The sequence below is a fragment of the Salvelinus namaycush genome, chromosome 16, assembly GCF_016432855.1.
Source record: "Salvelinus namaycush isolate Seneca chromosome 16, SaNama_1.0, whole genome shotgun sequence".
NCBI classification, from domain to species: domain Eukaryota; kingdom Metazoa; phylum Chordata; class Actinopteri; order Salmoniformes; family Salmonidae; genus Salvelinus; species Salvelinus namaycush.
In genome coordinates, this window is record NC_052322.1 from 45,732,535 (window position 1) to 45,745,257 (window position 12,723).

The window sequence follows — 12,723 nt, forward strand, 5'->3', positions numbered from 1 at the left end:
ATTCCTCCTGACAGAGCTGGTGTAACTGAGTCAGGTTTGTAGGCCTCCTTGCTCACATACGTTTTTTCAGTTCTGACCACAAATTTTCTATAGGATTGAGGTCAGGCCTTGTGATGGCCACTCCAGTACCTTGACTTTGTTGTCCTTAATAATGAAAAATTGGATGTAATAAATGTATCACTAGCCACTTTAAAAAATGCCACTTTATAAATAGTTTACATACCCTACATTACTCATCTCATATGTATATACTGTACTCTATACCATCTACTGCATCTTGCCTATGCCGTTCGGCCATCGCTCATTCATATATTTTTATGTACATATTCTTATTCATTCCTTTACACTTGTGTGTATGAGGTAGTTGTTGTGAAATTGTTATGTTAGATTACTGGTTAGATATTACTGCATGGTCGAAACTAGAAGCACAAGCATTTCGCTACACTCGCATTAACATCTGCTAACCATGTGTATGTGACCAATAACATTTTATTTGATTTGAGTATTGCTCTGTTCCGGTAGGCTCTGATTTTGCTGTGATCTGACTGTGAACCCTCTGAGAGACTCTGGGTTGAGGTCAGTGACAAAGGAGTCTACAGTACTACTGCCAAGAGATGAGCTATAGTTGTACCTACCGTAAGAGTCTCCTTGAAGCCTACCATTGACTATGTACAGACCCAGCATGCGACAGAGCTGCAGGAGCTGCAGAAGTTATGACCCGTTATTGTTGGTTGTTTTTTCATAGTTGTTCATCTATCTCTCTCTCTCTCCCTCTCTCTCCCTCTCTCTCCCTCTCTCTCCCTCTCTCTCCCTCCCTCTCCCTCCCTCTCTCTCCCTCTCTCTCTCTCTCTCTCTCTCTCTCTCTCTCTCTCTCTCTCTCTCTCTCTCTCTCTCGCTCTCTCTCTCTCTCTCTCTCTCTCTCTCTCTCTCTCTCTCTCTCTCTCTCTCTCGGCTACCGTATGATTTCTGATCACATATGGATATAATATTGCTATAACATCAATGTTCAAAGTATTCCTCTTTATCACGTTGCCTCAATCAAACACACCAAGTTCATTATGTTGCGTTAGGCACATTGGATAAAGACGGTTAATGTAATTATTGAAACATTCAATATTCTATGTTACGATGAAGCAGGAGGACTGTCTGTTTGGTATTGATATCTGATACCACATGATCAAAACAACCGTTAAATAACCTGCCAGGGAACTCTGAAGAGCGTCGGATTAAATCAATAAAGTACCATTCTTTGCCTAATCATCTCTACCGCTGTTACTTTTATTTATTCCTCACTGATCACTGTGTCATTGGATATGTGTGGTTTATCTGATTCATGTGGAATGCAGTGATCGGATGTGATCTAAATTATATTACATGTATAGTACATAGTGATTTCTCTATGTGGCTCTCTGCTGCAGCATATCAAATGTTTGAGAGAAATGCTCTCTCAGACTACTATGGCTGTGTATCAAATGATATCCTATTCCCTATATAGTGCACTACGTATGGGCCCTGGTCAAAAGTAGTGCACTATGTACGGTATAGAGTTTGCCATTTAGAAAACAGCTTATGAGTATGCTGCCTAAGCGGTATCCCATTGAAAAATATCTGTGGCTGGATAGCTTGCCAATAAGCACAACCTTGCAAAACTCTATGTCCACTTTGTCCTCTGCCTACTTAAATAATAAAAAATAAAACATACACAACTCATAGATAATATTCACCAAAATGTCTGCCTCTGAAACCAGCTATGTTGGGAAAACGAAGGACTCAGTCAAACATCCCAGACACTCATTTGGAAAATGTGATGTTTAAAAACACCAGTTCAATCATATCGTAAGATCCTCTGCACATCCTTATGACACTATATGAATGTGTCATAAACATCACTTCAAATTGTATTCATCCCGTATTTAACCAGGTAAATCCCAGAGAATATCTTTAGAGCCCTGAGTCCAACAACAAAATATCAGGAAAATCTCCAGAAAAAGTTACCTGTTTATTTAGCTGGTGACCATAGTCTATGGGTGTCTTTATGTAAATTAAGGTGGATCACGTCAGTGGGTTATATAATTCTTCCCTTTGCAGGGTTTGATAATGAGGCCCTGGAGTTGTCAGAAGTATAATTGGCACCTCCAAGAGCCTATTTGAAGTATAAGTGGTACCTCCAAGAGCCGGTTTGAAGTATAAGTGGCACCTCCAAGAGCCTGTTTGAAGTATAAATGGCACCTCCAAGAGCCGGTTTGAAATATAATTGGCACCTCCAAGAGCCTGTTTGAAATATAATTGGCACCTCCAAGAGCCAGTTTGAAATATAATTGGCACCTCCAAGAGCCTGTTTGAAATATAATTGGCACCTCCAAGAGCCTGTTTGAAGTATAATTGGCACAAACAACAGCATGTTTGAAATAAAATCGTCTAACTCTGTATGTGCCGCTACTGCTGAGAGTCTATCTCTTCTCTTATTGGTCCAACAGAAGTTACAGGAGATAGATTTTTTAGTGCTGTATATCTCCATTCTCTCCTACAGCCTCTGACCTGCTCTGCTCAGAATGAGGACTACCACTCTCCTCTGTCCACTCAGCAACTACCGTGGGGTCAGCTGGACTGTGAGGCAGGAAGAGGATTTTAAAGCCAGAAGGCAAAAAGCTTTTCTATACAATCATTTCCATGGTCAGACAACACAGGGTGAAAGAGTCAAAAATGGAGAGCAGGAGTTGGCGGTTATCTGGCTCATGTCACAACCTCAGGCCTTCCTGCTCTTACCCTCAATTCCATTTAGGGATGAACAGTCAGCAATCCTCCTGCAGGCTATATTGTAGTTGAGCTCATTTGTAAATTTGTTCAAGGGATACTCTTCCAAGAATTGTTGAAACATTTTTTTCACTGTCTACCCAAGCATCCTCACTGAATCTCACACTGCATCCTAGATGGCATCCCTATTTCCTGTATAGTGGCATTTTTGGAGGCAACCTAAGTTGATGGATATATTTGAGTTTGGTGGAGCCTATGGCTGTCTCTATAGCATAAACCCTATATTCCCCCATTATAAACAGAACCAATCTGATAGATCTGAGTTTGGTAGAGCCTATGGCTGTCTGTATAGTATAACCCCTATATTCCCCCATTATAAACAGAACCAATCTGATAGATCTGAGTTTGGTGGAGCCTATGGCTGTCTGTATAGTATAACCCCTATATTCCCCAATTATAAACAGAACCAATCTTATAGATCTGAGTTTGGTGGAGCCTATGGCTGTCTCTGTAGTATAACCCCTATATTCCCCCATTATAAACAGAACCAATCTTATAGATCTGAGTTTGGTGGAGCCTATGGCTGTCTGTATAGTATAACCCCTATATTCCCCCATTATAAACAGAACCAATCTGATAGATCTGAGTTTGGTGGAGCCTATGGCTGTCTCTGTAGTATAACCCCTATATTCCCCCATTATAAACAGAACCAATCTTATAGATCTGAGTTTGGGGGAGCCTATGGCTGTCTCTGTAGTATAACCCCTATATTCCCCCATTATAAACAGAACCAATCTGATAGATCTGAGTTCGGTGGAGCCTATGCCTATCTCTGTAGTATAACCCCTATATTCCCCCATTATAAACAGAACCAATCTGATAGATCTGAGTTTGTGGGAGCCTATGGCTGTCTCTGTAGTATAACCCCTATATTCCCCCATTATAAACAGAACCAATCTGATAGATCTGAGTTCGGTGGAGCCTATGGCTGTCTCTGTAGTATAACCCCTATATTCCCCCATTATAAACAGAACCAATCTGATAGATCTGAGTTTGGGGGAGCCTATGGCTGTCTCTGTAGTATAACCCCTATATTCCCCCATTATAAACAGAACCAATCTGATAGATCTGAGTTTGGGGGAGCCTATGGCTGTCTCTGTAGTATAACTCTAGTATAACTGTGAAGTGCACGTGTGTAACCTTGCGGGGACACGCAATTTAGTCCCATTCAAAATCATATTTTCCCTAACCCCTAACCCTAACCCTAACCCTAACCCTAACCCTAACCCTAACCTTAACCCGAAAACCCTTTGTTTGTTTACTATTCTTGTGGGGTGTATAGTGTTATTAGATCATCTGTAAAGAACATATTGAATATTGATGTAAGGTGTGTGGTAGTGCCCTGCATGATTCTGTTGTGTATAATGGGGGTACCCTAACCCCTAACCCTTAACCTCTAACCCCTAAACCTAATTTGTTATGGGAAACCCCAGCACCCCCTGTTAACTCGTAAATGAAACCATGCAAGTGTAGTGACATTGGAGTGACATAAACGTGACATGACATAGACATATCATAAACATGACAGAGGTCATGCATAAGGGTGGAGGATGGGACCCAGAGGTCATGCATAAGGCTGGGGGATGGGATCCAGAGGTCATGCATAAGGCTGGAGGATGGGATCCAGAGGTCATGCATAAGGCTGGAGGATGGGATCCAGAGGTCATGCATAAGGCTGGAGGATGGGATCCAGAGGTCATGCATAAGGCTGGAGGATGGGACCCAGAGGTCATGCATAAGGCTGGAGGATGGGATCCAGAGGTCATGCATAAGGCTGGAGGATGGGATCCAGAGGTCATGCATAAGGCTGGAGGATGGGACCCAGAGGTCATGCATAAGGCTGGAGGATGGGACCCAGAGGTCATGTATAAGGCTGGAGGATGGGACCCAGAGGTCATGTATAAGGCTGGAGGATGGGACCCAGAGGTCATGCATAAGGCTGGAGGATGGGATCCAGAGGTCATGCATAAGGCTGGAGGATGGGATCCAGAGGTCATGTATAAGGCTGGAGGATGGGATCCAGAGGTCATGTATAAGGCTGGAGGATAGGATCCAGAGGTCATGCATAAGGCTGGGGGATGGGATCCAGAGGTCATGCATAAGGCTGGAGGATGGAATCCAGAGGTCATGCATAAGGCTGGAGGATGGGATCCAGAGGTCATGCATAAGGCTGGAGGATGGGACCCAGAGGTCATGCATAAGGCTGGAGGATGGGACTCAGAGGTCATGTATAAGGCTGGAGGATGGGATCCAGAGGTCATGCATAAGGCTGGGGGATGGAATCCAGAGGTCATGCATAAGGCTGGGGGATGGGATCCAGAGGTCATGCATAAGGCTGGGGGATGGGATCCAGAGGTCATGCATAAGGCTGGAGGATGGGATCCAGAGGTCATGCATAAGGCTGGAGGATGGGACCCAGAGGTCATGCATAAGGCTGGAGGATGGGATCCAGAGGTCATGCATAAGGCTGGAGGATGGGACCCAGAGGTAATGTATAAGGCTGGAGGATGGGACCCAGAGGTCATGCATAAGGCTGGAGGATGGGATCCAGAGGTCATGCATAAGGCTGGAGGATGGGATCCAGAGGTCATGCATAAGGCTGGAGGATGGGATCCAGAGGTCATGCATAAGGCTGGGGGATGGGATCCAGAGGTCATGCATAAGGCTGGAGGATGGGATCCAGAGGTCATGCATAAGGCTGGAGGATGGGACCCAGAGGTCATGTATAAGGCTGGAGGATGGGACCCAGAGGTCATGTATAAGGCTGGAGGATGGGACCCAGAGGTCATGCATAAGGCTGGAGGATGGGATCCAGAGGTCATGCATAAGGCTGGAGGATGGGATCCAGAGGTCATGTATAAGGCTGGAGGATGGGATCCAGAGGTCATGTATAAGGCTGGAGGATAGGATCCAGAGGTCATGCATAAGGCTGGGGGATGGGATCCAGAGGTCATGCATAAGGCTGGAGGATGGGATCCAGAGGTCATGCATACGGCTGGAGGATGGGATCCAGAGGTCATGCATAAGGCTGGAGGATGGGACCCAGAGGTCATGCATAAGGCTGGAGGATGGGACTCAGAGGTCATGTATAAGGCTGGAGGATGGGATCCAGAGGTCATGCATAAGGCTGGAGGATAGGATCCAGAGGTCATGCATAAGGCTGGGGGATGGGATCCAGAGGTCATGCATAAGGCTGGAGGATGGAATCCAGAGGTCATGCATAAGGCTGGAGGATGGGATCCAGAGGTCATGCATAAGGCTGGAGGATGGGACCCAGAGGTCATGCATAAGGCTGGAGGATGGGACTCAGAGGTCATGTATAAGGCTGGAGGATGGGATCCAGAGGTCATGCATAAGGCTGGGGGATGGAATCCAGAGGTCATGCATAAGGCTGGGGGATGGGATCCAGAGGTCATGCATAAGGCTGGGGGATGGGATCCAGAGGTCATGCATAAGGCTGGAGGATGGGATCCAGAGGTCATGCATAAGGCTGGAGGATGGGACCCAGAGGTCATGCATAAGGCTGGAGGATGGGATCCAGAGGTCATGCATAAGGCTGGAGGATGGGACCCAGAGGTAATGTATAAGGCTGGAGGATGGGACCCAGAGGTCATGCATAAGGCTGGAGGATGGGATCCAGAGGTCATGCATAAGGCTGGAGGATGGGATCCAGAGGTCATGCATAAGGCTGGAGGATGGGATCCAGAGGTCATGCATAAGGCTGGGGGATGGGATCCAGAGGTCATGCATAAGGCTGGAGGATGGGATCCAGAGGTCATGCATAAGGCTGGAGGATGGGACCCAGAGGTCATGTATAAGGCTGGAGGATGGGACCCAGAGGTCATGTATAAGGCTGGAGGATGGGACCCAGAGGTCATGCATAAGGCTGGAGGATGGGATCCAGAGGTCATGCATAAGGCTGGAGGATGGGATCCAGAGGTCATGTATAAGGCTGGAGGATGGGATCCAGAGGTCATGTATAAGGCTGGAGGATAGGATCCAGAGGTCATGCATAAGGCTGGGGGATGGGATCCAGAGGTCATGCATAAGGCTGGAGGATGGGATCCAGAGGTCATGCATACGGCTGGAGGATGGGATCCAGAGGTCATGCATAAGGCTGGAGGATGGGACCCAGAGGTCATGCATAAGGCTGGAGGATGGGACTCAGAGGTCATGCATAAGGCTGGAGGATGGGATCCAGAGGTCATGCATAAGGCTGGAGGATGGGATCCAGAGGTCATGCATAAGGCTGGAGGATGGGATCCAGAGGTCATGCATAAGGCTGGAGGATGGGATCCAGAGGTCATGCATAAGGCTGGAGGATGGGATCCAGAGGTCATGCATAAGGCTGGAGGATGGGATCCAGAGGTCATGTATAAGGCTGGGGGATGGGATCCAGAGGTCATGCATAAGGCTGGAGGATGGGACTCAGAGGTCATGTATAAGGCTGGAGGATGGGATCCAGAGGTCATGCATAAGGCTGGAGGATGGGATCCAGAGGTCATGTATAAGGCTGGAGGATGGGATCCAGAGGTCATGCATAAGGCTGGAGGATGGGATCCAGAGGTCATGCATAAGGCTGGGGGATGGGATCCAGAGGTCATGCATAAGGCTGGGGGATGGGATCCAGAGGTCATGCATAAGGCTGGAGGATGGGATCCAGAGGTCATGCATAAGGCTGGGGGATGGGATCCAGAGGTCATGCATAAGGCTGGGGGATGGGATCCAGAGGTCATGCATAAGGCTGGGGGATGGGAACCCAACGTCAGCCGTTTGATTGATTCCAAATGAGACAGTATTAATAGCATTGACACTTCCTGTACAGCCAAGTGTTTTTTGATCCAAACTCATTTTCTCTGTGGTGTCGAAGGGTTCAGACAGAATTATCTGCTCCATAAGTACCAGCCTAAAGCAATCTTAATATCCCCAAAAATGGAAAAATATAGTCTCTCTCTCTGTCTACCTCTCCCTGAGTCTCACCCCAGAACAGATGCATCTCATCACATCAGACTGAGAACCCTGGTCAGGTGAAACTGATAACTACTGAACGTTTTATGGATGAGTCAGAAAACAACTTTCTGCATACAGTACAAATAGAAACAATATGCGTTTTCTCATAGTAACACTTCAATTGGATAGGCCTATTTCAATTCAAAAATGCCTTTTAGTGGTGCAGGAGGAAAGATGATTTGGACTTGGAAACCTGGTTACTGTGTTTGATTGAATAGAGGCCCTGAGACCAGATTTAGTGCTGTGTGTTAACATGGCACAGATCAGATTTAGTGCTGTGTGTTTACTGGGCACAGATCAGATTTAGTGCTGTGTGTTTACAGGGCACAGAGGGCAGAGTGATTACATCCAGATCGAATTCCAATTCCTCTGGTGCCACAAATGTTTTTTGACAGATCAAGCAACAGAAGCACACATCCTAATCATTCTGATACTTTCATTACCCCATCCCTCCTTTCCAAATCCATCCGTGATGCCCTCCTTCTACACCCCTATCTCTCCTACCTTCCTCCCATTCCCTCCCTCCTCCTTTCCTCCTCCCCCCCTCCCCTCCACTCCTCTATTCTCCCTCCTCCCTAATCTCTCCTCTCCTCTCCCTCCCTCCCTCCCTTCCTCATCTCTCCTCTCCCTCCCTCTCTTCTCTCCCTCGCTCTCCCTACTTCCCTCTCTACTCCTCCTCCCTTATCTCCCTCCTCTCCCTCGCTCCCTGCCTCCCTCCCTCCCTCCTCTCCCTATCTTCCTCCCTCCCTCCCTCCCCTTTCTCCTCACCCTCTCTCCTCTTCCTACCTCCATCTCCCTCTCCTCTCCATCCCTCCCTCCCTCTCTCATCTCCCTCCCTCCTCTCCTCCCCCTCTCAATCCCTCCCTCTTGCCTCTCCCTCCCTCCCTCTGTCTCTCTCTCTCCTCATCTCCCTCCTCTCCATGCTCTCCCTCCCTCTCTCCTCTCCCTCCCTCCCTCCCTCCTCTCCTTCCCTCCCTCCCTTGCCCTCTCTCCGTCCTTCTCTCCTTTCCTCTCCCTTTTCTCCTTCCTTCCCTCCCTCCCTCCTCCCCTCCTCTATTCTCCCCTCTGCTCTCTCTCTCTCTCTTCTCGTCTCCTTTCCTCCTCTCCTCTCCTCCTCTCACCTCCTTCCTCTCCCTCTTTCCCTCGCTCCCTCTCTCTCTGTCTTCTTTCTCCTCTAACTCTCTCCTCTCTCTCTCTCTCTCTCTCTCTCTCTCTCTCTCTCTCTCTCTCTCTCTCTCTCTCTCTCTCTCTCTCTCTCTCTCTCTCTCTCTCTCTCTCTCTCTCTCTCTCTCTCTCTCTCTCTCTCTCTCTCTCTCTCTCTCTCTCTCTCTCTCTCTCTCTCTCGCTCTCTCTCTCGCTCTCCCCTGCCTGTTTCTCCCTGGTCCCAGTACATTGATTCCTAGGGACATTTAGGCTCAGAAGCGGCAGAAACATATGACAGGTCCCTGGAGGACAGTACTCTATGGTCTCAAACACAAGGCCCAGGGGATCCACACACACACACCATACACACATGCACACACACTATACACACATGCACACACACTCACCATACACACACGCACACACACACACACACACACACACACTTCACAACCATTTCTCACAAGTCTATCTGTTGTGATAAAACCTCTGTTATCTTCTCAGGAGGTAATGAATCCCATGGTAACCCAGTGTGCCTCGGCACACACACACACACACACACACACACACACACACACACACACACACACACACACACACACACACACACACACACACACACACACACACACACACACACATACACACACACACACACACACACACACACACACACACACACACACACACACACACACACACACACACGTTGATTGGCCTAATTATACTCTAACCAATCTACCCCAAAATATTACACCAAATGATTGGGGCCAGCAGAGGGCATGGGGGTTTGGGGCCAGAGAGCATGGGGTTTGGGGTCCAGCAGAGAACATGGGGGTTTGGGGCCAGCAGAGAACATGGGGGTTGGGGCCAGAGAGCATGGGGGTTGGGGTCCAGCAGAGAACATGGGGGTTGGGGCCAGAGAGCATGGGGTTTGGGGCCAGAGAACATGGGGGTTGGGGCCAGAGAGCATGGGGGTTGGGGTCCAGCAGAGGGCATGGGGGTTGGGGGCAAGAGAGCATGGGGGTTTGGGGCCAGAGAGCATGGGGTTTGGGGTCCAGCAGAGAGCATGGGGGTTTGGGTCCAGCAGAGAGCATGGGGTTGGGGGAAAGAGAGCATGGGGGTTTGGGGCCAGAGAGCATGGGGTTTGGGGTCCAGCAGAGAGCATGGGGGTTTGGGTCCAGCAGAGAGCATGGGGGTTTGGGGCCAGAGAGCATGGGGTTTGGGGTCCAGCAGAGAGCATGGGGGTTTGGGTCCAGCAGAGAGAATGGGGGTTTGGGGCCAGAGAGCATGGGGGTTTGGGTCCAGAGAGCATGGGGTTTGGGGTCCAGCAGAGAACATGGGGGTTTGGGGCCAGCAGAGAACATGGGGGTTGGGGCCAGAGAGCATGGGGGTTGGGGTCCAGCAGAGAACATGGGGGTTGGGGCCAGAGAGCATGGGGTTTGGGGCCAGAGAACATGGGGGTTGGGGCCAGAGAGCATGGGGGTTGGGGTCCAGCAGAGGGCATGGGGGTTGGGGGCAAGAGAGCATGGGGGTTTGGGGCCAGAGAGCATGGGGTTTGGGGTCCAGCAGAGAGCATGGGGGTTTGGGTCCAGCAGAGAGCATGGGGTTGGGGGCAAGAGAGCATGGGGGTTTGGGGCCAGAGAGCATGGGGTTTGGGGTCCAGCAGAGAGCATGGGGGTTTGGGTCCAGCAGAGAGCATGGGGGTTTGGGGCCAGAGAGCATGGGGTTTGGGGTCCAGCAGAGAGCATGGTGGTTTGGGTCCAGCAGAGAGAATGGGGGTTTGGGGCCAGAGAGCATGGGGGTTTGGGGCCAGAGAGCATGGGGTTTGGTTCGAAAGAGGTAATGGGGGTAGGGGGCCACTCAATCTGGACTGAGAGGAGTGTAGATACAAAAACCTACCACCTCCATAGTAACAATTAATGACTCGTCTTGGGGTTTGATCTTTCCAAGGAGTAAAAAGGACATGTAGACAAAATTGACAAATAAGAAAAATACAAGCTTTTACCCTTCAGGGTGTTGGTGACATTTTGTCAGAACTGTTTTTGCTCCATCCCTCTTGCAGAAGGCGGCAACACAACAGAGACAAGGCAGTGTTACTGTCAAGTGGTGATCTGGAGTCGCATTTCTTAAAATCCCTGTTTCCCTTAGGTCATTTTACACCGTTACACAGGACAGAACTCCAAGGCTCTGCTCTACTGGCTGAGAAACACAGAGAGAAAACATCCTGCAGGATTCAAGTTAGCTGCTAGGTAGGATACTACTGTGATTATTATTCATGATGCCACAAAACAAACCACATACAGGAAACAAATTCAACAAAGACGCTTAACTAACAAGATCCTCAACTAACAAGATGTTTAACTGACATACAAAACAACCTACCTTCAGAGCTAACCACCTGAACTGATGACCTCACAAAGCACCTCCCTCATTCCATTTGTTATCTGTCTAACCCTCAGTGCCAAAGAAACTGAATATAGACCGCTCCAATAGAAACACCAACTGGATGTGCGGACAATACTCCTAAACTGCTCCAATAGAAATCCCTGAAACATCTCTTGGTTTAAAACCTCTATGACTGCACTGTATTCGTGCAGTGCTGTCTCTCTCACTGGGAGAGGAGAGGACACAGACAGCAAGGCAGTGACACAAACAGACCAATCCAGTCTCAACAACTGCATTTTCCCTGCTCTCATCTTAGGGTTGGGGTGCTCAGAGTGCAGGTTCTTTCAAACAGGAAGCTATGTCGGCTCTCTCTCTCTTCTCTCGCTGTCTTGGCACTGAATGTCTCTCGCTCTCCATCCCTCCCTACCTCTCTCTCTCTATCCTTCTCCCTCCCTCCCTCTCTTTATCTCTCTCTCTCTCTCTGCCTGTAGGGGTACAGTCAGAGCATCAGAGAAGAGCAAAGTGGAGCAGAGAAGCAATTCAATTCAATTTGGGTTGCAATCTGAGGCCTCTCAGACTTACTAAATCAATTACACACAATCCTTGTGCTGATGCTTCTTTTCTCTTCTCCTCTCTCACCCACACAAACCTAGCCCCCGACCATGTCTCTCACCAACACAAACCTAGCCCCCAACCATGTCTCTCACCAACACAAACCTAGCCCCCGACCATGTCTCTCACCCACACAAACCTAGCCCCCGACCATGTCTCTCACCAACACAAACCTAGCCCCCGACCATGTCTCTCACCCACACAAACCTAGTCCCCGACCATGTCTCTCACCCTCACAAACCTAGCCCCCGACCATGTCTCTCACCCACACAAACCTAGTCCCCGACCATCTCTCACCCACACAAACCTAGCCATGTCTCTCACCCACACAAACCTAGCCCCCGACCATGTCTCTCACCCACACAAACCTAGCCATGTCTCTCATCCACACCAACCTAGCCATGTCTCTCATCCACACAAACCTAGTCCCCGACCATGTCTCTCACCCACACAAACCTAGCCATGTCTCTCATCCACACAAACCTAGTCCCCGACCATGTCTCTCACCCACACCAACCTAGCCATGTCTCTCATCTACACCAACCTAGCCATGTCTCTCATCCACACCAACCTAGCCATGTCTCTCATCCAAACAAACCTAGCCATGTCTCTCATCCAAACAAACCTAGCCATGTCTCTCATCCACACAAACCTAGCCATGTCTCTCATCCACACCAACCTAGCCATGTCTCTCATCCACACCAACCTAGCCATGTCTCTCATCCACACCAACCTAGCCATGTCTCTCATCCAAAC

At 48.9% G+C, this 12,723-nt stretch overlaps 1 protein-coding gene across 1 annotated transcript; it reads right to left on the reverse strand.

Annotated features, from left to right (window-relative positions):
- Window positions 1–9,705: 9,705 nt before the first annotated feature.
- On the reverse strand, window positions 9,706–10,767 carry LOC120061706 (extensin-like). Its single transcript, XM_039011601.1, has one exon. It carries the CDS (start codon window positions 10,765–10,767, stop codon window positions 9,706–9,708), a length of 1,062 nt encoding a protein of 353 aa, XP_038867529.1.
- Between the last annotated feature and the right edge of the window lie 1,956 nt (window positions 10,768–12,723).

Coding starts and splice junctions, on each gene's coding strand:
- LOC120061706 (XM_039011601.1), bottom strand. CDS start 10,767: ATGCTCTCTGGCCCCAAACCCCCATTCTCTCTGCTGGACCCAAACCAC.